General features: G+C 46.7%; 1 protein-coding gene across 2 annotated transcripts in view; it reads left to right on the forward strand.

Annotated features, from left to right (window-relative positions):
* Positions 1 to 25,369, forward strand: part of NOS3 (nitric oxide synthase 3) — a 780,913-nt gene that overhangs the window by 709,455 nt on the left and 46,089 nt on the right. For both annotated transcript variants that reach the window (XM_069210763.1, XM_069210764.1), the window contains exon 25: positions 10,718 to 10,912. In XM_069210763.1, the coding sequence (XP_069066864.1) occupies positions 10,718 to 10,912 (195 nt within the window). The remainder of the gene's footprint in view (positions 1 to 10,717; positions 10,913 to 25,369) is intronic.

Raw genomic sequence — 25,369 nt, forward strand, 5'->3', positions numbered from 1 at the left:
GCCTGCGTCACAAAGGGTCCTTGCCTACAAAGCTCGCCCTAGACTAGGGGAACCCACTGCCCAGCTCCCCCACCCAGACACCTCCAATACACGCAGAGTCAGATGGATGTGACAGTGCTCACCCCCTTGTGACTGCTGTGATGCCCTCAAGTGCCCATCCAACTCCGGATACACCACGGCCAGGATCTGGAACATCAGGGGGGGTCATGGTGCGACAGGCACCCCTCTCACGTTGGGAGGCCATCCCCAGCTGGGCCTTCCCCATCTTCTTGCTCCAGCGGCGAATGTCCTCCCATCTTTTCCGGCAGTGGGTGCTCCGTCTGTGGTGGACCCCCAGGGTCTGGACGTCCTTGGCGATGGCACGCCAAATATCCTTCTTCTGGTGGGCGCTGACCTAGAGGAATAGTACAGGGCAAAAGGAAAAACTGTAACCGTCCAGACCGTCACAGTCATTGGCCCATGTTCCCACCCTTGCCCAGATGCACATACACTCACCGTCCGATCATGCAGGCCTCATTCCCCTCCCGCCCCCGTATCTTCCATCCACACCACTCCAAACAGGCATTGCCCATACAGCATGCTCACAGTGTACTCACCTGCTTGTCTGGAGGACCGTAGAGTAGCGTGTATTGGGGGAGGACCCCATCCACTAGTTTGTCCAACTCCTTCAATGTGAAGGCAGGGGCCCTTTCCCCAGACACATGAGCCATTGTCACTTCCAGACTGAGGTCACATCAGCACTTGCAGTGTAGGTCCTCTCCTGTCGAACATCAGGTGTCAAGTGATTGTACAGACAGAAAATGGCGGTCACGTCCGCGGCGGTGCGTACCGTCACCGCCGGCGTACATCATCATTGGCTCCTGGGACCCATAGGGTCCAATGTTAACCAATGCAGGATTGCGCCAAGGTCTTCGACCGCCTACCGCGACGGTGTGCAACGCCAGCGCAGTTACCTCATATCCCCTTGTCCCACATTACAGGTCAGGCAGCCATCATTTCAGGGGGCCACATGGCATTAATTTTAAATGTGTCACACATATCTAGGCCTTGCGTACACACAGAGACAGGCACAAAGCGGATTGACAAATGTGTGCAATTAAATTGTATTTTTCCTATCTCAGTGTTGGCTGACTCTGTGCTCGCTGTTCTCGTCCATAGGGCACATCCACTGGGGCAGGTGATGAGATGGCGGCATCCTCCGGTGTACAGACCACTGGTGGACCTGTCGACAATAGAAGAGAGACATGTAATAGTCACCTACAGACTTGATCGTGCCACAATCCATGAACTGTGTGCCCAGTTGGAGCCAGACCTGATGTCAGCTATCCGCCATCCCACAGGAATCCCCCCTCTAGTGCAGGTCCTGTCAGTACTCCATTTCCTGGCAAGTGGGTCTTTTCAAACTACAGTGGCCATAGCATCAGGGATGTCTTAGCCAATGTTCTCAAACGTGTTGTCCAGAGTGTTGTCTGCCCTGTTGAAACACATGTGCAGCTACATCTTGTTCCCTCAGGTAGAGGATTTGCCTACAGTGAAAGGTGACTTCTATGCCCTGGGACATATCCCCCAAATCATCGGTGCCATTGATGGGACACATGTGGCCTTGGTCCCCCCACACAGGAGTGAACAGGTGTACAGAAACCGGAAGAGCTACCATTCTATGAATGTGCAGATGGTGTGTTTGGCAGACCACTACATCTCCCATGTGAACGCCAAGTTTCCTGGCTCAGTGCATGACGCTTACATTCTGAGGAATAGCAGCATCCCTTATGTGATGGGGCAACTCCAGAGGCACCGTGTGTGGCTAATAGGTGAGGACAAGGACCCTATACCGTGTGAATAGTTGTCTGGGGTTGTCCCTAAGGGTTAGTGTGTGTCTAACAGTTGTCCCTCGACATTTGCAGGTGACTCTGGTTACTCCAACCTGTCATGGCTACTGACCCCAGTGAGAAATCCCAGGACAAGGGCAGAGGAACGCTACAATGAGGCACATGGGCAAACTAGGAGAGTCATAGAGAGGACCTTCGGCCTCCTGAAGGCCAGGTTCCGGTGCCTCCATATGACAGGTGGTTCCCTCTACTACTCACCAAAGAAGGTGTGCCAGATCATCGTGGCCTGCTGTATGCTGCACAACTTGGCTTTGTGACGACAGGTGCCTTTTCTGCAGGAGGATGGTCCGGAAGGGGGTCTTGTGGCAGCTGTGGAGCCTGTGGACAGTGAAGAAGAGGAGGCAGAAGAGAAAGACATAGACAACAGAAACAACGTGATCCAGAATACTTCCAGTGAGACACAGGTAAGAAGACATCACTGCCTCCTACATCTGATAAAATTGTAAGACCTATCATCTGTCTGTCACTTTCACCCAGTGTATGGGCCCTGACTTGTCACTTTGCCCTTCCATTTCACAGAAGTGGGTCCCACTGTGTGACCTCTGGTATGTTACCTCATGGACTAGAGCTGTGTGACATAGGTATGTTGACAAATTGAATGGACATTGGTATTTTCCTCAGTTATTGCAAGTACACATTTGTGAAAGCACAGACTGACTCCAGATTGTTTTGTGATTCAAGGGTGTTTATTTAAGTGCAAAATGGTGGAGGTGGTATTAAAGTGGTCAGGGGTGATGGTGGAGGAATGTCCATGGCAGAGTCCAGTCTATTTGTCTCACAGGTGCATTGTCCAAAGGGGCATAGGAAGTGGAGCTAGGGCAGTTTAAGGATGGACAGGGTGACAAAGTGGGACAGAAGGATGACAATCAGGGTGGTCTCATTTCTTGGTGGGGGTCTTGGCATTGTTCTCTGTCTTTGTCCTGGATCTCAGGGACCGCTTGCGGGGTGGTTCTCCATCTGCAGGGGGTGGGGTGCTGGTGTTGTGGTCCTGTGGCGGTGCCTCCTGTCCACTAGCGCCAGCGAAGGTGGTGGGCAGTTCATCGTCCAGGCTAGTGTCAGGGGCCCCTTGTTGTGCCACAGTGTCTCTCCTGGTGTTCACAAGGTCCTTCAGCACCCCTACAATGGTGCCCAGGGTGGTATTGATGGACTTGAGTTCCTCCCTGAAACCCAAATACTGTTCCTCCTGCAGCCACTGGGTCTCCTGACATTTGGCCAGTACCGTTGCCATCGTCTCCTGGGAATGATGGTACGCTCCCATGATGTTGGAGAGGGCCTCGTGGAGAGTGGGTTCCCTGGGCCTGTCCTCCTCCTGTTGCATAGCAGACCTCCCAGTTCCTCGGTTTTCCTGGGCCTCTGTCCCCTGAATGTGTGCCCACTGCCACTGCCCCCAGGTCCCTGCTTTTCTTGGGGTGGTGGGAGTGCCTGGGTTCCCTGTAGTGGTGGACACACTGCTGCTTGACGTGTCCTGGGGACAGAGGTATGGGCCCGCTGGGTGGGTGCTGTGCTGGTGTTTACTGAGGGGGGAGGCTCTGTGGTGGCCTGTGACTGTGTCAGGGGAACCGACTGTCACGAGGTCCCAGATGGGCCGGGCTGGTCATCTAGGTCAAGTTGGACAGAGCTGCTGTCATCACTGTGGGCCTTTTCTGTGGGGGGAGTGGACATGTCTGGAACCTCCTGTCCGGTGACGTTGGGCAGGGGTCCAGCAGGGGTGTAAAGGCATGATTATTGCACTGTGTGTGCCATGGTGTGCAATGGGTGGGTGACCCTGTACCCCAGTGCTTACATTCTTGTGTAGGACATTGTGTGATATTTGGTTTGGGGATCTGTGTGGGTATGTGTAGTGGACATGCATTGGTGATGGGTGTCCATGCTCTTTTGTTGCATGCAGGGCTTGGTGTTGGGATGGGTGGTTTGTGATAGTGGGACATATGTGAGGAGTTGGAGTGATGGGGGTGGGGTGAGGGTGGAGGTATGTGATAGCATGCAGGTAGGGTGGGGGATATGGTAGTTAAAGATTTGACTTACCAGAGTCCATTCCTCCAGCTACTCCTGCGAGGCCCTCAGGATGCAGTATAGCCAAGACCTGCTCCTGCCATGTTAGTTGTGGGGAAGGAGGAGGGGGTCCACCGCCAGTCCTCTGAACTGCAATGTGGTGTCTTGAGACCACGGAACGCACCTTCCCCCGTAGGTCATTCCACCTCTTCCTAATGTCATCCCGTGTTCTTGGGTGCTGTCCCACTGTGTTGACCCTGTCCACGATTCTGCGCCATAGCTCCATCTTCCTAGCTATGGAGGTGTGCTGCACCTGTGATCCGAATAGCTGTTGCTCTACCCTGATGATTTCCTCCACCATGACCCTGAGCTCCTCATCAGAAATTCTGGGGTGTCTTTGCGGTGCCATGGGGTGCTGTGGGTGATGTATGAGGTGGTGTGTGTTGTGATGTGTGAGGTGATGTTTAGGGGTGTGTGGTGTTGTGTGCCTCTGTCTGCTGGTGTGGTCTTTGCTTTTCTGTCTCTCTGCTTCTTCCAAATTTTTTGTTGTAAGGGTTTGTGGGTAATGTGGGTGTGTGTTTTATATTGTATTGGGTGTTTGGGAGTGGTGTGTGTATGTGTAGCAGGTGTGTGTATTTTGATTTGTCCAATGTGGTAGTGTTTTGTAAATGTGTGTGTATTTTGAGCGCTGCAGTGTGTACCGCCAATGGAATACCGCGGTTGAAAGACCTCAGCGCGGATTCGTGGGTTGTGATAGTGTGGGCGTATTCCTGTTGGCGTGACGGTGGAGGTTTTGTTATCGCCAGTTTATCACTGACCTTTGGTGTGGCGGACATGTGTGGGTGTCGGACTTCCGCAGCGGTGTGTTGGCGGTCTTCTGCACGGCGGTAAGCAGGATTTACCGCCAATGTTGTAATGAGGGCCAAAATTGTTTCCTGACGAGTCCAACAATGGGAACAGGAGAAGAGGAGCCAATCATCGACATGTGAAAGACAGTTTAGTTATATCTTGGATTTGACGGTCTACTTTCATTGGACTAAATGTAAACTTCCAATTCTTTGACCAATGGCAACATGGGAAGAGTTTTAGATGATTTTAACTTAGCCTGACGGCACAGAGAGGGATGAGGCATATTCCCATTTTCATTCTCCACCGATGAGGTGTACTCGCCTTGATTCTTTTACTTAGAGAAAACTATCTTTAACTTTATTGCTTAGACTTCTGATGCTGAATGCTGATCCTTAAGCTATGCTTTACAAATGGTTCAGATAGCTTAGTCCCTTTAGTCCCCTTAGTCCCCTGTTCTGAACCATTTCCTTTCATGGTCCGTTGCTGATGCTGACCGAACCGATGTCCAATTGACAAAGACAGTCGCAGCTTGCTGATCCATACTGAGTAGAGGTATAATCAAATGTTATTATGTTTGATGTAATTTGTCTTTTGTTTCTAGGTACCAACCGCTAATTTTGATAGTGCCCTAGCTAGATGTTTTTCCAAATTTGGGTCGATTATTAAATTGTTTTGCATGAAGTCAAAACATGCTATTCTAATCTGAAGGTTAGTGAGGGATGACCATAAATGCCAGTAGGTTGCTATTAATATTTAATGGATGTAACTCAGTTGCTGAATCTAAATGTATGCTATTTCTGTTGTGCAATTGTTCCTACTATTGATTTGTACGGTGACTCTAGAGTGCGTTGTGATTCATGCTTTGGTTAAATAGAGATTCTTTAGAAGATTTGGTCAACAAGTGTTGTTTCTGTATGTATATCATTTGATTTTGAGATTGAGTTACGTGATATTAGCATTGTTAATATAGGGAAATAAACATTCTAATTTTTACATAAAGGTGTGGTTATTCATGGTTAAAGGGGTCATGGTGCATGGAATTACTGACTCCAAAGATTACTGATAAAGTAGATTGATATTTGTTCTTGATTTGTATTGAATTTGAGTCTTATGGTGGGAGTTACTCTAAGCGCAGTCAAAAGGTCCATCGAACCTCTAACGCATCCCTTTAGGAATTAACCCAAATAAGGTTGGATGCGCTAACAGTAGCCCACACTTCTGCTTTTTAGGACTTGTGCTCTGACTGTCCTTATATTTCGAAGGAGCCCATTGTCTCCTATAATCCATGCCCTATAGTGTGGTTCATTTTAAAGGACCCTAATAATGCTTCTTGGGAGCCATGTATCAACACACTGTCTTGCAAGCTCACTCCAAACTTCATCTTATTGACCACGCACATACAGGAGTTTGAAAGTGGATTCGTAGTAGTATCAGACAAACTCAGTATGTGCTCCCTAGCCTCATCCTACTTACACATCTATAATGTAAACACACATGTGGCATCCATGTCCTACATGCCAGAATGCAGGGGATTGCAGACAACTTAAAGCAAGAGAGACTGGTAGGCTACTCCTCGGTTCAGGTAATAGGTAGAAAGACCTGTCCTGCATGTATAATCTAATCAGTTGTAATTACTCTGGTCTGAATTCAAGTCCATTGGATTTGTTTTCACTGTGTCGTTAGAGACATGGACCAACCCTGCCAGATACCTCATGCTGCATATTCTATTCTTTTAAACGTGTCTCTTTGAAGCGTCCCTATATGCGTACAGACACCCTGTTGTCCACACATATCTTTGAGCGGTCTGTGTGCTCTGCTGGTTCATCAACCCAAATTACAAAACCACCCTTTTTAAAATGTCATAAATGTACTATAGTTATTTCTTTCCAAAGTCTTTCTTCAATTCGCTCCCAGAATTTCATAGTATGAGATTATGTTTTAAAAGTATGTGAAAGAACTAGAAAGCAATTGTCTACAATTGGTGCAAATCAAACATGATTCTAATTGTCATTTTGGCATCATTGTTAAAACATTAGGGCGAAAAGATAATCACATTCAAATCAACTGAATGGCATTCTTTATTTGGAGGACACTGTGAAAAGAAATTACAATTTTTCTTTAAAAAATTGCAACCTCCCTTGAAAAAACAGTAATTATGTCACCAGAGCTGGCTTTAGTGTGATGAAACCAGTGCTGCCGCACTGGGCCCTGACCTGGAAGGAGGGCAATGACCATGGGAGACTGCTGTGTTTAGCAATAACATGATTTAAAAGCACCTGCTGCAGTGTTCCTTGTGCATCCAGCTTTCACGCAGCAATAAAAATGTGAAGATAACTCTTATGATTAATGTTCCAGCTAGAGAGAGAGATAGAGTTTTGTCTAGTGGCAGTTTTGACTCGCCATAAAGTAGCGCATATGGTTAATATGCCTGATGCAAAGAACAGTTTTGTACTTTATGTGGATAGCTGAGTGGATTAATAAAGCCTGCCTTTACCAGTGCTTTGAAACAAATGAAATGTATGTGAGAAGGGGCTATGGAGAGATGAGGGGCACTTTTGCTGTGTGTAGGAAAGTGCCGCTTTTGACAGGGTCCCCTCTCCCCACTTTCTTGCCTGGTTTCCATTGTAATCATGACAAAACGTGCATTGGGCCCCTGCTAAACAGGTCCCCAGTGCCAGATCACATTCCCTAAAATGGCACAGTCGTTATTCCCAATTGGCAAACCTTTAGTTACCACTGTAAGGCCCTAGTAAATGGTACCCCGGATACCCAGGGCATGGGGTACTAAGGTAAGGCCCCTGTGAGCTGCAGCACAGATTGTGCCACCCTCAAGGACCCTCTCATTTAAGTACACACAGTACTGCCTTTACAGGCTTTGTATGTTGGCGCAGACCCAAAATGAAAACACGACATGGTACACAGCCTTTGTGCCCTCTCCTCTAACACTGCATGTAACATATGTTAGTCACCCCTCCGGCAGGCCTCACAGCCCTAAAGGCAGGGTGCATTATATTACATGTGGGAGCATGCCTGCATGAGCAGATATGCCCCTGGTATGTCTGTCCGATTATCAGACATAGTAAGTGAACAGTGAAGCCATTTTATGTACACGTGCTGAGCTCTGGTCATTATGAGTTCCCCAGCTACATGATGGCTTCACTGACGATAGGGATGTTTGGTATCAAACATCTTGTATTAATAAACCCTTGCTGAATCCAGTGATGGATTGATTAATACATACACTCTGAGGGCACCTTAGAGGTGCCCCCTGCAACTCCTACCAACTCCTAGCGTGTGCACTGACTGGTCAAAACCAGTACAGCCACCTTAGACAAAGTTCTGGCCCATGAGGTGAGAGCCAGTGCTCTTGAAGGCTCGGAACAAAGGCATGCTCTGGGCAGAGGTGTGACCTCCTCTCCTAGGGAGGATGAATATTCCAGGGCGGGGAGATTCAGAGGCCTTTCCGCATTTGCAATGTGACCCAGGCCTCTCCAAATGGTGGAGGAGTTCGACCCCCAGTTCCAGACCCCACTTTTGGCTGCAGGACTGGCAGGAAAATTAAGTAAATTAGTAAGAGTACTCACTTCATCCCAGACCCACCCCTAAGGTGGACGAGCTGAAGTGGACACTACTTTTTAAATTCCTCCATCTTGCATGGAAAGAATTAGGCCAATAGGGTTAGGGCTATGCCACTTCCCAAAGGAAATGCCATATAAAGGGTGTAGCCACCCTAAAGATGAGTAGTCCATTAGCTACAACCTGGCATTCCCTTTAACACCTCTAAATTCAGTATTTAGGTGGCACCCCTTAACCCTAGAATCAGATTCCAGCAACCTAAGAAGAACCAAACCTGTTGCCAGCAGAGAAGACTGAAGATACCCACTGACTTGGACTTAGCCCTACTGGCCTGTCTGCAGCCTTCAAAGAACCCCGCACTCAGAAGACGACCGTCCTGCAGCCCAGTGACCTCCAAAGCCTTGGGAGTACTACCTGCCTTCAAAAAAGAACAAGAACTCCTGTGGGCAGTGGACCTGTCCAGAACTAACTATCTTTAAAGAAGAGGAAGCTTGCCTGATGAACCGAGAATCCCGGCATCAGAAGTGACTACTGCACCTGACGCCCCTGGCCCGAGTCCATGTGGCCCACCCATCCAGTGAAGGTTCCCCAGCACTTGGGACGCAGAGTCCTCCGAGGGCTAACCCCTGCCAGACTCCCCAGAATGCCTGCAGCCTAAATCTGAGGGATCCCCCAGACCACGACCTGCCTTGTGAGCTGATTCTGACATTTAAAGGCACCCCTGCACCCAGAGGCCCTGGGCCTTGGGGAGCTGAACTGATAGTGTCCCTATGAACCCTGGCATCTCAACGTACCTGAGTAGCTGTGGGTTGACCCCTCCTGGCCAAAGCCTGCAGGCCATTTCTGGCAGCCATCTCCTCGATTGAAATACATTGGACGTCTGATGCTGTGTTGGCACTCTGCACCCAGCCGCACCATAGCCGATGAGGGTGTAAGTTTGGTGCTGCCTTGTGGCTCCCCTTGTATTTACCTCAACTTCAGGAGATCGACCCCTGATCAGGCTTTACTCACCTGTAAGCAGCCCTGCAGCGGATACTCCCTGTCTCCATTGTAGAACATTGGGCACCCAGCGCTGTGTTGGCACTCTGCATTTGGCCGCACCTGAGAGTGTACGTTTTGTGCTGACTTGTGGCCCCCCGGTGCTCAACTTAATGCACGGAGAGCAACCTCTGCCACCTCTAGTACTTACCTGTGAGCAGCGCGTCAACTCCCCCCTCCAGACTCCATTGACTAACATTGTGCACTGACCACAACTGCAGCCTCAGCACTCAGCCACCTCATGCCACTGTGGGCACACCTTGAATACCAACATGAACCTTGCCCGATGCTAGTCTCAACCCCTGAAGACTGGGACCTTAAGTTGTGTACTTACCTGCAAAACTGCATCTTTTTTTCCTTCTATAGGTTAACAATAAAGACCTTGAAAATTGCAGTGTTGATCTTTGAAACAGCAAAGTTTTTTTTATTTGAAAACTGCTTACCTTATAACAAAGTTCTTTGGTTCAAAGCATATTTATTAAAGCAACTGTTATTTTTATAAATTGGCCTCCGATTTATTGTTTGAGTGTATGCCTCATTTATTGCGTCTGTGAGTACAACAAATGCTTAAAACGACTCCTTTGATAAGCCTAGCTGCTCACCCACGCTACCACAAATAGAGCTCTAGACCTATCTGTTTCTGCCTCTGCACATCTTTGGGGATCCACTGGACTCTCTGCACAGTGTACTTCATTTTAATACACTAAATAGAGAACCAGCTTCCTACATTGTGTGGTAGTGAGGGATTCGAGTAGGAGGTCATAGAGGCACCAGAAAAGAGTGTTGCACCGGGTGCCACCAGTGCTAAAGCCAACTCTGTATGTTACATGTCTTGAACATATGCTTGAGCTGTACAGTGTGTTTGATCTGAGCCCCGTGCCTGCATACTACCATGCATTTGGGATATGCTGTGTGCCTGTGCAATGCGCTGTGACTTGTGGTAAACGGCTATATATGCCTGCACTGTGCCTCTTGTGTGAGTGCTGACATGCACCAGTGTGTCACATGCCTGATCTGTTTGTTCTCTATGGTCAGGAAGCAGAGTATATATGCAAAACATGGACAGGCATATAGACAAAGAAAGAAATCAAATCCCTACTCGGTTGTCTGTTGGGAATGTCCTGTAAATGTTGCTCATTCTTCATTAGTGCTTATGTCTTCTTCATTATGTTGACTTACAATAGGAATGCAGCCCATTGAGGTTTTTGAAGTCAGTCTGCCAATACGGTACATCAGCCAATGCCGGCTACAAGGTGTTACAAAGTTAGCATCCATGAACAGGAATGCATATATGGTATGCGTTTTTGTCTATGTTTTTTCATTACTAATTTGTGTCCGAGTGGTAACTGCCATGTACCTCTTGTGCCAAACAGACCTACGTGCAGAACGTCCTACAGGCCGAGCTAGCAGAAAAAGTCTACACCTTACTGTGCCACGAGAACGGGCACATGTATATTTGCGGCGACGTCACCATGGCAACTGATGTGCTCCAGACTGTCCAGCAGATTCTAATGTCTGAGGGGGGCATGACGGTCACCGAAGCAGGAGACTACATCGGCCAGCTCCGGGTAGGTCTGCAGTCTCCCAAAGCCCTCTTTGGATGTCTGAACTTCAAGCTGATAAAATACCTTTGTAGTTAATTCACCTACATCAGAAATCTGTGTCGGTGAGCAATTAGGCTCGCCCCTTCATTTTCCTAGGATTGATACAAGTCGCATTTGCTTCCAGTACCTAAATATACATAAAACCTTATTAGATTCATTTATTTGGATAGAAGGCCCCTAACCCCACCATGCACCCACACCCACACAGGCACAAGCACTCTCTATAAGTCAAGTTCTTTCCTTCATAACCCAGTGCCCCTTGTATGTCCTGATTAATATATTTGCACATTGTACTAGTCATCGTTTTCCCCTAACGTCCTCTTCTAAGTGGTCTGAGTACCTATAGAAAAATGGCAGAGCTCCAGAAACCAATCAGATGGAGGCTAAGTGATAGGCCATGCCTTGCCTGACCTGTGTCAGACACCACCCCTGAACTCGCTGATCAGAGATTTATCCTGCCCAAGAATGTCCCAGATTCCATCACATCAGCATGTTGCATCAGGAGTTTATGAATACAGAACAGTAGTTGTAATTTGTAAATCTTTATAATACACTAGAGCCTGCAATCCCTGTATAAAAACCCGTCTCTAATTTCCTTATTCCAGGTGATGTATGATATCCATAGCTGCCTGTAATTAAGAAAGGACTAGCTGATCGACTGTGATATGCTTTACAGTTGAATTCTGACAACATAATGCCTGCTACCAGAGCCAGCAGCCAACTAGGTCTTGGAGCATAATTAAAGTTGTACTTTAAAAAACAAACAAGAAATTTGACTTTTCCTCCTGCTCTGTTTTGCTAGATGAAGAATGATAAGCATGAAAGAGCTATTTATGGCAACATGTTTATTTTTCAATGCTATAGGTAAGGTAGGAAAGCTAGAATATGTCTGCATGTTTCTACACATTCTGAGCTGCAGCATTTTTTTTACTCCAACTTGCATTTAACTGGTTCTAATGTCTTTTTGCAACAATCCTCTAACTGCTTTTATGTGTTTCATTTTGCACTAGAGATTCTAATTTTATTCTTCAAGTGGGAAAACATTCTATCTCTTTCACATGAAATCACCAATGATGTGGCCCATGGCTTATAAGGAATAAAGTACTCCCTTCCATACATTATAAAAATGTTGCAAATCACCTCGAACTTCCAAGACCTTTTAGGGAAATTCGGCTTTCGGTCTTGTTTGTCTCTGTGGTCACTGAACTCTCTGGTCACTCGCAATATCCTTAAAATATACAGCAGCAGATACTCTATCCCATTTAAATTGCCAGAAATTGCTATTAATTCCACCAAACACGTACAGTTCAATATTCTCTGTGCACCAAGCGCAAGGAGAGGTTTTTCTCTTCTTCATAAGACCACCATCCAGCATCATATGTTTTAATTACAAGTACTCCTCTTTAGTCGTTCTCTTCTGAGTTTGACTGACTACCTTGAAAATTCCACAACTTACATCCACACCCTTAGTAACTCCCTTAGAACCACATCACTGCAGGCACTACCACTCACTCTACATATGGCTCCTGGCATACCTGATTACATCATCTTCCTTTCTAAAAAGATAAACAACGTTTTGCTTCTCCCTAGGCCACCCAAATAGTGGCTTACCAAGGGCTCTTCGAAACCATGCATCTGCTGGAGCATTCTCTGCACCCTGTAGTTAATGTTTTACATATATGGTTGCGAAGACAGCAGCGATCAATATGAGGTGAGACAGGGTCTGATTTTATAGCATCAGACTTTGTCCATGAAGAATAGAGACAAAGAAAGAAAGGGGAAATAGAACGAGAACGAGAAACAAAAACAATGACAAAAGTAGAGAGCATGGCAGAAAAACAACCCATAAGAGTGGGAGAAAGATTGCTAATGTAGGTTGGTGTAGGAAAGGAGTTATGAAGTTGAAATAAGGCAGTCTTGGTATCTTGCAGATCAGACATTTGGCAGCACCAATAGCGGGCCTCTAACAAAAACATTGGACATGCACTACGTTTTTTATTTATTATTTATTTATTTGCTTTATGTATTTATTTTACAAATTAAGCACCGGAAGAAGGCCCTAAAAATAGAAAGCTGTGCTTCTTTTCAATTTACACTACTTTCCAGATTTTTTTACCTCTTTCGAAGCAGTTTGACGTACTTAGCAGGGTGGGGCGCAGAAACTGGCATCCTTCAGGAGCTTAACGATTCTTGATGTTGGTCTGGGCATTTTTTCTCGACTCTAGAGTGGATCTTTGCAGCTTTTGAACATTTGATAACGATTGGGCATTTAACACCTTGAATGCTCAAAAGGCAACATTCTGGCTAAAGGTGGTTAATATAATCCACTCCGCCGACAGAAATGGTGGAACTTTAGCCACTCAAGTGGTACGTTTGTAATGCAGAGTTCAGGCCAAATTCCACCAACCGCCGTGTGATGGAGTTTTTTTCTCGCACACGGCTCAAAAACAGTAAGTTGGTGAGCATGAGCAAGATTTGGCATCCCCTAGAGCGATTTTTGGTCGCTGGGGTGGCACCCAGCGAGATTTCTCAAATGCGGGCGGTCGCGCCATTAGGGGTCAGAAAGGTACTAAGAAATCTACTCAAGAGGCAGCAAAATCAACTCGACAAGCTGCACCCTCTGGCTCGCCGCATGTTGCCGTTTGCACTGATTTTCAGTGCATGGTGGACTCCCAGAGCTATATCCCAGCCCATGCAGCGGGACATGCCTGTTGCCTCCCATTTGCATAATACAGCTGAATCTCATTGAGTTTTTTTGTAACTCTGCAGAATTCTGCGGGTTAAAACTGCAGTTCTGCCCAGGCCTAATCCTGACCTAGTATTCCTCATTCCTTTGCCCAAGATATTCAGTGCTCAATTTGTGGTATTGGCTGAGGGTGGTGGGCAGCTGCACTCATTTTTCAGGACCTGGACTTATTTTTCATTATAAGACTTCGATCCAGAGCTGGAGAGAGAGGCAAACAAGGGATGAAGAATGAGGAAGAGAAAGATAGTAAAACCATGAGAAAGAGACAAAACGGGGATAAAAAAAGAATGAGATATAGGGCCACGAAATATAGGATGCTGGAAAAAAATAGGCATGACGGAAAATCAAGACTAGTCAGTATTTGTGTCAGAACCCCTTTCAGAAGGTCATAGGGCAACCAGCATCTACTGGGCACAACCACATGGGTTGAGGCTTTTTACACCTGATGTCCCATCACCTGACTGACTATGGGTCTTGAGTAACTGGGCCAAGTAATACCCAGTCTAGCACTTGACTCTCAGTGGTAGCACAGGTCGGGCAGGCAGAGACTCTTCAGGAAGGTAGGTGCAAGGCCTACACAGGCTCATAACTCAACACATGTATAGTAGCATCAATACAATGATTTTTCAGTCAAATAATAGCTTTTAATGGAAAAAAGAAGTATTTAATCTAAACAAGCAAGTACGACACGCTAAATAAAACGCACAGCTCAATGTGCTAGCGATATCCGGGTCAGGATCCTCAAGTCTCTCCCCTCTCTCTCTGTTTTTGTAGGGGTTGTTATTTCCCATTCAAATAGTGGTGGTGACTCCCAGATTCAGCCTACGAAAGCCCCACGCTCCCCAAAGATCTACGCTTTTCCTTTAGAGTTCTCCAGTGCCTCCGTGCAAGTGGTGCTGGAAATATTTTCAGAGTGGGGTGCTGCTGTCAATGTTATGTCACTGAAGTATAGAATTTTGGAAAAAATCAAGCGTTACACAAAGACCAAGTGCAGCAAGTGAGCAAGGCCAATTCAACAGCAGAATGGTGGCAGAGCAGTTTGAGTCCAGTGGTGCATTTTGAACAACACTGTCCTGAATATATAACTAAAGCTTGGTGTAGTAATGTCCTGCCATTTACAGAGATCGGATTTCCAATGAAATGGCCTCTTGAAATGGGTACTAAATTTGCACCGGACGTGCAGTTTTCGTGGTAAATCAGTACGGCACAGAAGCTTTAACATTTAGAAATCGGATTTCTGTTCATTTTCAATATTTGTGCATCACACTAGTGTCTTTGTACTTTGTTTTGATGTCTGTTTCCATTAAACTTCGGGATTACACATAAACAAAGTGCCCAGGGGTGGCTAGTAACCTTAAAAAGTAGTGCGGCGAGCAAAGTGCCCCACCACTTTCCCCCCAAAAAAAGAAAACACCCCTCCACCCAAAAGCCCTTAATAAGACACCCCTTCTTTCAAACTTCCAGGATAAAATACTTCCTCCCTCCAAAAGCCCATAATAATTCAACCCGTCCCTCCAAAACCCTAGAATAAAAGTACTGTGTTAAATTAAAATTAAAGGTACTTACCGACTGCAGCATGTACTTCTCGGTGTTCTGAAAACTTCAGTCTGCTGTGGAGCTTCCCTGTCCAATCCAGACACTACTCTTATGTTGTTAGCCAACATGAGAGAAGCGCCTGGATTGGATGGAGCGGGCTGGCCGGATGTTCCTTCAGGCCCTGGAGGTCTGTGCTTGTTCCCCACTCAGCTGTTATAAGTCAGCTGAGTGGAGAGCTTCAAAGTGTGCATGTCACTTTGGCAGACAGAAAACAGCCAGACAATTTGACATGCGCACTTTGGAGCATCCAGCCAGCCACTGCTCCAGTCCTCTGCTGCCAATTGGCAGCAGAGGACACGCCCCCAAGTCTTTTGCCTCAGGGGCACTGCAGCACGCACATCGGGGGAAAAAACTGAATGGCAGTGAAATAATTTAATTGCCATTTTATGTTTTTCACCTGTGGCTCGCAGAGGGGGCGAAACTCTCCCGCCCTCATGGCGAAAACATCTCTGATTGTCCCTCATATATACTTCCTATGCCACCAGTATATTTTCAAATAGTTAAAAAGTTTATTTACATTTTGGTGTGTGTGAGAAAGCAATTGCTGTCCTACAGCTTTTCCTTTCACACTGTATCCCAGTAAGTTTGTGATTTATTTCACATTACAAAATTGCCTTACTTTGCAACCAGCAAAATGAAAACTAAAGTAAAATCTCTGTGTTAAATAAACAGCAATTTGTCAGAAGACGTTGTCTGACACAACTTTTGCCTTGAACTCTTTATGACTCATTTACCTTCTGACATCCTGCCAAAAAATAGTGGGGGTGCTGCCTCACCCCACAACCGCTATTTCCAGCCTCCTGCTTGGTGCTAAATGCGTGAAAGTCCTCAGTGACCCCAGTGGCATAACGAAACTTGAAGGGCACCCCCTGCAAAATACATAGAGGGGGCCTCCCCTGTCTCCAGACCCAGTCAGGAGCACTCAGTCAGGTCCCATTCACAGTGCTGGAGGGGGCCCCCTGATTCTCGATGGCCTCTTGCACCACGGGGACTACAGGTGCTTCTGTTATGCCACTGAGTGACCCCAATAGTCCTGAACAGTCTTACCCGACCTGATGACAACCAGCGATCATGGGAGGAACAGGATGCTCCTTGGCGTGTTCTGATCTACTCTCTCCAAGGTTCTGTGACCTCTTGTAGTCCCTCTCCTAACATCACGTCAAGCCTCATCAGTCCTCGGATGGCCCACATTCTTGTCAGATGCCCTCTCACAGCTCCAGTAGCAATTCTTAAGTGTTCTCTGCAGCATGTTTATCACGACAAACTAAGGCAATGGCTCTGTCTCCAAGGTGGCTTCATCCAGGCACACAGGTCACCGAATATACAGCTTTCAGTGCAAAGGCCTGCAATTCATGTTGGCCAACCTCCTAGCACATGGGATGATCACTGACTACAACACTCCCAAGGCTGATGACCCACACTTCACTGTGGCCCCCTCCAGGCACACTGGGTCGCTGACCACAGTGCTCCTATGGATGACAACTTGCATCCCACAGTGGCCCCGTCATGGCAAACGGGGGTCACTGACTATAGGAACCTGCATGTGATGGCCCTCTCTTCACTGTGACACCCTTCTAGAACACAGGATCACCCAATACAACCCCCACACACCAAGGCATTGATCCTAGCTTCTGCAGGATCAGTGGATGGTCTGCTCCCTCACAACGGTCCCAAAAGGAGCAGGCATCTCACACATCGCTCACTGGGATCCACTCAACACGATCCCCACTCAGCCTCCCTCCGACCAGGCACTATCCTCCTTTTCAAAGGGCTCTCTGGTCTTGGCAGGAAGATAGACTTTAGACACTCTCTTCCTCATGGAGTACTCCAGTCTTGCTAGGTAGGCAGACTCTAGGCACTTCTCCTCACAGAAGGCTCTGGTCTTGGCAGGTAGGCAGTGCCTCCAGGTTCTGGGTAAGTGACTCTGACTTCTTGTGTGGTGTGCTCTCACTCAGCAGGGCTACTGCCCGACCTTGGTCACCCCAGCCCGGGTTCCAGAAGCACAAAGTCTTGGCAATCTTCCCTCTCTTGATGAGACGTGCTGTTCAACAAAGGATGGGCTCAAATCCAGACACATATGGGCTTTAGGGTCTGATCTTTGAAATTGCTGTTGGGGGTTTCAGCTGCTTCGAAGTGCTCTCTCCTCTTTACTGCCCTTTGTCAAAGAGACAGTCTGCCACGGTAGGAGTGGCTCCAATTCTGAATGACCCACTATGCAGGCCAAGAGAGAAACAGAGATCACAACTAGCTGTCAGTTTCCACAGAAATATGCACCATAAAGGTTCAAAGGACTAAGACTTTCTCTGTATCAGATTCTCAGGTACTCCAACCTTATCACTCCCACTGTCTTCCTGACAATGAGGCTGAACCTATTGACAAGTACATTTTTGGAATCAAAGAGACCTTTGATGCGCACACAGGATACTCTGCTCCTCTTCCTTCAGTGGGCATGACCTGCTCGAGCGCTCAATAATGTCAGCAATACACATCTTCTGCCAGTGGGTTGCAGTTCTCACCTCTCCAGCCTCAGCAGGCTTTTTGCTTCTAAAATAGAACCCACAGGCCTTGTGAGCGCATCCGTCCTTATTTGGTCTTTAATATTTAATTCATAAGGGGACACGTTAGAGGTTCAATGGATCTGTCGACTACGCTTAGAGTGATTCCACCATAAATCTCCATTACACCACAATATCTTCAATAAAATCAATAAACAACATCAATTACCTTTGAAGTCAGAAATCTTCACGCACCATGACCCATTTGGCCATGAATAACCACACCTTTCTGTAAAGTTAGAATGTTTTATTTCCCTATATCAACAATGATAGTATCACGTAAATTAGTCTCAAAACCAAATGGTATACATACAAGAACAACATTGGTCGACCAAATCTTCTAAAGAATGTCAATTTAGCTAATGCATTGATCACTAAACATTCGAGAGACACAGTACAAATCAATACCAGAAATAACTGTGCAATAGAAATAGCATACATCCAGATTAATCAACTGAGCAACACCAATTGTTATTAATTGCAACCTGCTAACATTTCAGGGTTTCCCTTACTAACCTTCTGATCAGAATAGCATGTTTGGACTTCATGCAAAACAATTTAGTTAACATAAATTTGGAAAACATCTAGCTATGGCTCCATCAAAATAGCAGTTGGTACCTAGAAACAAAAGACAAACTTACAACAAGAACAATAGCATTTTGTTATACCTCTTCTCATATGGATCAGCAAGCTGTGATTATCTTCATCAGTTGGACATAATTTCGGTCAGCATCAGCAATGGACAGTGAAAGGGAAAGGGTCAGACGCTGGGACTCTAAACTATCTGAACCATTTAAAGCAATGTCTACTAATCAGCATTAAGATTTAAGCAACAAAGTTAAAGATAGAATTCTCCACGGAGGAACTCAAAGTAGGAATGAGCTCACTTCTCACTGTGCAGTCAGGCTAAGTTACATTTGTCTAAAGAACTTCCCACCTTACCATTGGTCAAATGATGGTATGTTCACAATTAGTCCAATAAGGATTCATTCCCAAACCTAAGATATAACTAAACTGTCTTTCACATGTCAATAATTGGCTCTTCTTCTCCTTTTCCCACAGTCGGGCTCGTCAGGTAAAATATTCTTAATCCATCCGTACTCCAGTCAGTGCATCCATTGTTAGCTCCTGGGAACATCACTGTCTCATGCATCAAACTATACAATGTATCAACTACAAATAAAACACATTCCAGCAAGCAGTTCTCATGAGAAAGTTAAAGGCATCTGCTAACGTTTGGTCAACTCAGTGAAAATAATACATGTATTGATTTCTCTAGACATACATTCTGACAATATTGTTGAAACAGGGTAGCTTAATATGAGGCTGTGCAAACTAGGCCCAGACCTTACTAACTTAAGGCCTATTATTAATAAAGCAAATACATAATGCAAAATCATTAATATAACACATTACTACAATACAATAACCTAAACATAGGCCCTTCGATTTATATTAATACGCATTTAATAATGACACCATGATCGATTGAGGCCACTGAAGTGGGCACATTTTCCACGTCACACATAATTTTATATGCTAGTAAAACTCTATGCAGATTCATAATCCAAAGTACACACACAAGTATCTTGTACTGTCTCAGCACACACTCTCAAGTATCACATGCTTTCCAGCGCTGCCCACCGTTTCTCAAGCCATAGGTGACTTAAGTACACAGCCATAGAACTTTGCATGAGTGAGCCAGTTCACATTACTGATTCTATTGAACAAAAAACTGGATAATGCTGCCACCACCATGCTCATTTCACTTAACTCCAGGTAAGGGCAGTCGCACTCTACCTTCAAGAGGGTTGCACTTGGTGCCCCCTCCCAGTCTAAAGAAACACAGTACTGTGAGACAGGCCTAGGCCATGGCACACATGCATGATCTGTGTTCACCCATGAGCAGCACCAGAGATCCAGATATCCAAGCCGCAGGGGCACTCAGATTATGGGTACACACCCCTCACCGTGCAGAAGACTTTCCGTCCCAACAATTGATTATTCAGCAACCCTAGCATTTGGCAGCACCATTGGTGGACTTCTATTAAAACGTAGAGCCCCTCCACTTACACTTTATTTTATTTTTTACAAATTAAGCACTTAAAGTTGTATAAGAATATTATAAGGGAGGCCAAATAATGGCATTGTCCCTGTCCACTTCATAGTCCACAGGGCTTCGTTTTTGTACCTGTGTTCTCAGGGGTTAAATGAATGTAGTCAAAGGGGCCCACCAGCACTCTTTTTTGGGGATCTGGTCTAATTTTAATCATCAAACTTTGACCCAGAACATGAGAGAGAAAGAAGGGTGAAAAGGAAGACAGAAACTGTGACAAAGGGAGAAAGCAGACCTACAAGAGTGATATACAGAGGAAGGTACAGTATATTAGTGAAAGAAGAAATAAGCATGAGGTTAGCTCTTATCTTTGGCTGTCATCATCCCTCAGACATATAAAATATTGCACCAGTTATAACACTGTCTGAAGTTGAAGCATGTCAATCTCAGGAGTTTCTTGCTGTCTTCTTGCAACTGGCATTCCAACACTGCGTCGTTAAACGTACCCAGATATTCTCAGAACTGCGGTACGGGCATTGATGGCAAGATCCTTAAGGCTCATTTTCTTACTCAATGCTTATCTCAAAACATCATATTCAAGGCTTTATCATTTGTCTCCTGTCTCTTCTGAGAAAGCTATAACGTTATTCAGAGTTTGACACATGCAATACATCAGCAAAAAAACTGTGGATGTCCCATCACCTGTCTTAAGAGTTCTTGGATGTCAATGTCACTGTAAATACAGTGGACAGGCATCTGTCACTGTGTGGCAGATGCCCCACACCACCAAATTATAAACAAAGCCCTATATCTCTATGTTGGTTCCTTACGGAGGTAATTCAGCGTTGGTTGCGAGGCATCAGTTGCTTACAACAAAGCAGGGTCGATGAATCCAGTCAAACTTCAAAGAGAAGCCTTTGTAGTGCACAAGACCCTGCATTTCCCTTACTTGTCCCCAGGCACAGTCCGGGGGTTAGAGACTGTTTTGCGTGAGAACAGCCACAGCCCTACAGGTGTAAGTGTCAGCTCCTCCCAAAACTCTAGCTTGGTGATGGGCAATCAGGATGTGCAGGGCACACCCCAGCTCCTTTTGTGTGACTGTTTAGAGTGAATGCACAAACAGCCCAATTGTCATCCTGACCTAGACATGTATTCAGCAGACTGGCAGAGGCACAAAATGTTTAAGCAAGAAAATTGTCACTTTCTAAAAGTGGCATTTTCAAACATACAATTCAAAAGCCAACCTTACCAAAAGATGTATTTTTAAATTGTGAGTTCATAGGCTCCAAACTCCACATCTCTATCTGCTCCCAATGTTACATTACACTTAAAAGATATTTCAAGGCAATCCCCATGTTGCCCTTTGGGGGTGTTAGGCCTTACAATAGTGAAAAACAAAATTAACAGTATTTCACTATTAGGACATGGAAAACACACCAGTACATGTCCTACCTTTTAAATACACTGCACCCTGCCCATGGGGCTGCCTTGGGCCTACCTTAGGGGTGACTTGCAGGTAATAAAAAGGAAAGTTTGGGCCTGGCAAGTAGGTGCACTTGCCAGGTCGACATGGCAGTTTAAAATTGCACATACAGACACTGCAGTACCAGGTCTGAGACATGTGTACAGGGCTACTCATGTGGGTGGTATAATCAGTGCTGGAGGCCCACTGGGAGCATTTGATTTACAGACCCTTGGCACACATAGTGCACTTTACTAGGGTCTTACCAGTAAATCAAATATGCCAATTATGGATAGACCAATCACCAATACAATTTATACAGGAAGTACTTGCACTTTAGCACTGGTCAGCAGTGGTAAAGTAGCCAGAGTCCAAAAGTTAGCAAAAATGAAATTCAGCACAGGATCAAAAACAGGAGGTCAGAAGTAAAAAGGCAGGGGGAACCACGCCAAGAGCTGACAGGTTTAACAAACACCCCCCCAGCTGAAAGTGTGGAGAAGTACCCAACTCCTTGGTAGTTCTCATCACTAAGGCGGAAGAACCTGGACAGACCATCAGCATTGGCATGTTCTGCTCCAGGGCGGTGTTCCACTGTAAAGTCCATTCCCTGTAGGGAGATGGACCACCTCAACAGTTTAGGATTCTCACCCCTTATCTGCAGTAGCCATCTGAGGGCCCTGTGGTCTGTCTGAACCCGGAAGTGAGTCCCAAACAGTTAGGGTCTTAGCTTCCTCAGTGCCCAGACCACAGCAAAAGCTTCCCTTCCCATTGGGTGCCACCACTGGTCCCTGGGTAGTAACCTCCTACTAATGAGGACTACCGGTTGATCTAGGCCCTCTTTGTTTAGCTGTGGAAGCACGATTACCACACCATGCTCTGAAGCATCTGTCTCCACCACAAATTCTTTGCAAAAGTCAGGAGCCTTGAGCACAGGTGCCATGCAAATGACTTCCTTCAGGGCATCAAAAGCAGTCTGGCACGCCTCTGTCCAGATCACCCGATGGGGCAGCTTCCTGGAATTTAGCTCTGTCACAGGGGCAACAATCGTCCCATACCCCTTGACGAATCTCCTGTAGTACCGGGTGAGACCTATAAATGCTCTCACCTCTGTCTAGGTCTTGGGGGGTGTCCAAGGAAGAATGATGTAAATTTCGGCTTGTAGGGGCACCACCTGGCTGCTATCTAACTGGTGTCCCAAGTACACCACAGACCCCTGCCCTATCTTGCACTTACTGGCCTTGATAGTGAGGCCTGCACTCCGCAGACTCCTCAACACTTCCTGGAGGTGGTATAAGTGGCCTCCAAGCTAGAGCTGAAGACAGCAATGTTGTATAGGTAGGCGGCACTGAAGTTCTTCAGCCCAGCCAGGACCTGGTTGTCCAGCCTCTGGAATGTGGCAGGAGCGTTCTTCAACCCAAAGGGCATCACACAGAAATGATAATGTCCCTCTGGTGTTGAGAATACCAACCTCTCCTTGGCCCCCTCGGCAAAGGCAATCTGCCAGTACCCAGACGGTGGATCAAACATACTGAGGAATATGGCAGCTCTTAACTGGTCAATTAACTCATCAGCTTGGGGGATGAGGTGCTGGGCAAGGACTGTTGGAGTTCTCAATCACCCCTAACTCCAGCATCTTAGAGACTTTGTCTTTGATGCTGTTCCTAACTGTTAGTCAGCTTGTAAGACCTGTCCTTTACAGGAAGGTTGTCCCCAGTGTCAATATCGTGGGTACACTATCAGGTGACTATAGGGATTATTGAGAACATAGAGGCAAACTGTCCAAGTAACTGACGACAGTCCCTCTGCTGTTCTAAGGCCAGATTAGAAGAGAGGTTCACAGCCTCACTGACCCATCCTGCTCTTTAGAAGACAGGAGGGCGGGTAGAAGTTCACTCTCCTATTCCAGCTCATCATTCAAGACCAAGAGCATAGACAACTCAGACCTCTCAAAGTGTGACTTGAGGCGCTTCACGTGCAGGACCCTCAAAGGGTTCCTAGGAGTCTGGATGTCCACCAGGTAGGTGACATTACTCTTGCTCTCCTTCACCTCAAATGGCCCAGACCCGAGTTCTTGGAGAGCACGGGCTCTACCAAAGCAGCAATTACCCACACTTTCTGGCCAGGCTGAAACTCGACTAGAGTGTTATTCTGGTCATACCAGCGTTTCATGTCCTTCTGGGTGAGTTTCTGAAAGTGGGCTGTCGAATTACTGAAGGCTAGCATGTAACTGAATACATCCTGGGGTGGCTTCTTAGGAGCTTGCTCCCAGCCCTCCTTCACCAAACTGAAAGGCCCTTTCACAGGGTGCCCATACAGAAGTTCAAAAGGGCTGAAGCCAACCTCCTTCTGTGGTACCACACTGTAGGTAAACAACAGGCATGATAACTGGACACCCCACTTATGCCTCATGGGTTCTCAGAAATTCATAATCATGCCCTTTAGGGTACAGTTGAACCTTTCAAACAACTCACTGCTTTGGGGGTAGTAAGGCGTAGTGAACTTGTCGGTAACACTACACCCCTTCCACATGGCCTTCATGTACAGTGACATAAAATTGGTACCCTGTTCAGATACCACCTCCTTGGTAAAACCAACATGGGTAAAGATCTCTATAGGTGCCTTGGCCCCGGAGGGTACAGTTACTGTCCAGGATAAGCCTGTTGCCCACGGCTGTTTTGGGATCCAGAGGCCCCTCAATGTCAATGCCCACCAATTCAAAAGGAGTACTCATGACAGGAAATGGTTGAAGAGGAGCCTTGCACCTTTTCCCAGATTTGCCACTTCCTTGGCAGGTTTGACAGGTCATGCAGAACACATCTGAGTTTTTCCTCATTTGGGGCCAATAAAAGTGAGGCGACAAGCCTGTCAAAAGTATTGTTCTGCCTCAAATGGCCTGCCACTGGCACATCATAAGCCAGACCCAGTAGGAGGGCTCTGAAACCCTGGAGTACCACCAGCACATGGGCTGCCCAGGCTCAGCAACCTTAGGCTAACTATACATGAGGTCATTCTCTGGTCATCAGGTGAGGTCCAAAGGCATCACCAGCTGCCTGGACCTCAGCCTGTTTCTGCAGACCCTCAAGTTTCAAGGAACTCTTTCTGCGCTGAGCAGAACTCCTCCCTGGTGAAGCCTCCTTCCTAGTGCCAATGGGTCTGCTCAGGTAGGTTCCTCGGTTTGGCCACTTATTCCCCTGTAGGTTCCGTGGCATCCCCCTCAGGTTCAGCCCCCTCCCTGACCATGGGAATCTCAGGATTGGGCTTCCCAAGCCCTTTGCCCCTCCTCCTCCTCGCAGGCATCTGGGCCACTGTTTCAGGTTCCAGTTCCTTCTGATCACCCTCTCTGGCAGCCATGGACCATGTGGTCATGCACGCCCACACTGGCAATCCTATTACTTCGAAGTGTGACTGCAGCTTTACCTCTTTCCAGGTGGTATGCTCCAGGTTGTTCCCTAGCAGACAGTCAACAGGCATGGATGGGCTCACAGCTACTCTCCAGGTACCTGAGACCCCTCCCCAATTCAAAGGAAAATTGAGCTACCAAACATTGATGCTCACTGTTGTTTACTGCTACAACTTGGTGGACCACATTAGAGGTTACCTGCTCCTCAGGCACCCAGATGACAGTGGACATTTATCATGCTGGCTCCTGTGTCTCTCAGAGCCTCCACCCACATGGCCACCCACTGCCTCTACTTCTTAGTGTTCTCAGGCATGATGCTTCTCTGGACCACCTCACCCTCACCCAGGGAGACTAGGGTTAACTAAGCTAGCTCCCCACCACTAACTGGGCCAACTCCTCCCCAAGTGCTACACTGGCCACCCCTAGTGTCTGCCCACCAGTGGGGGGCTGTGCCTGCTTGAGAGACTTGGGGCTGAATTGGCCTTCCTGATTACAGGTGAAACACTTTAGGGGTCCCCTCCCTGCAGGCTTTCCTGAAGGGAACCAACTCTTCTTTACAACTGGGGAATGGGAATCCTAACCTTGTGAGCTAGTTTGGGGCCCTTT

The sequence above is a fragment of the Pleurodeles waltl genome, chromosome 10 (assembly GCF_031143425.1).
Source record: "Pleurodeles waltl isolate 20211129_DDA chromosome 10, aPleWal1.hap1.20221129, whole genome shotgun sequence".
Classification (NCBI taxonomy): Eukaryota; Metazoa; Chordata; class Amphibia; order Caudata; family Salamandridae; genus Pleurodeles; species Pleurodeles waltl.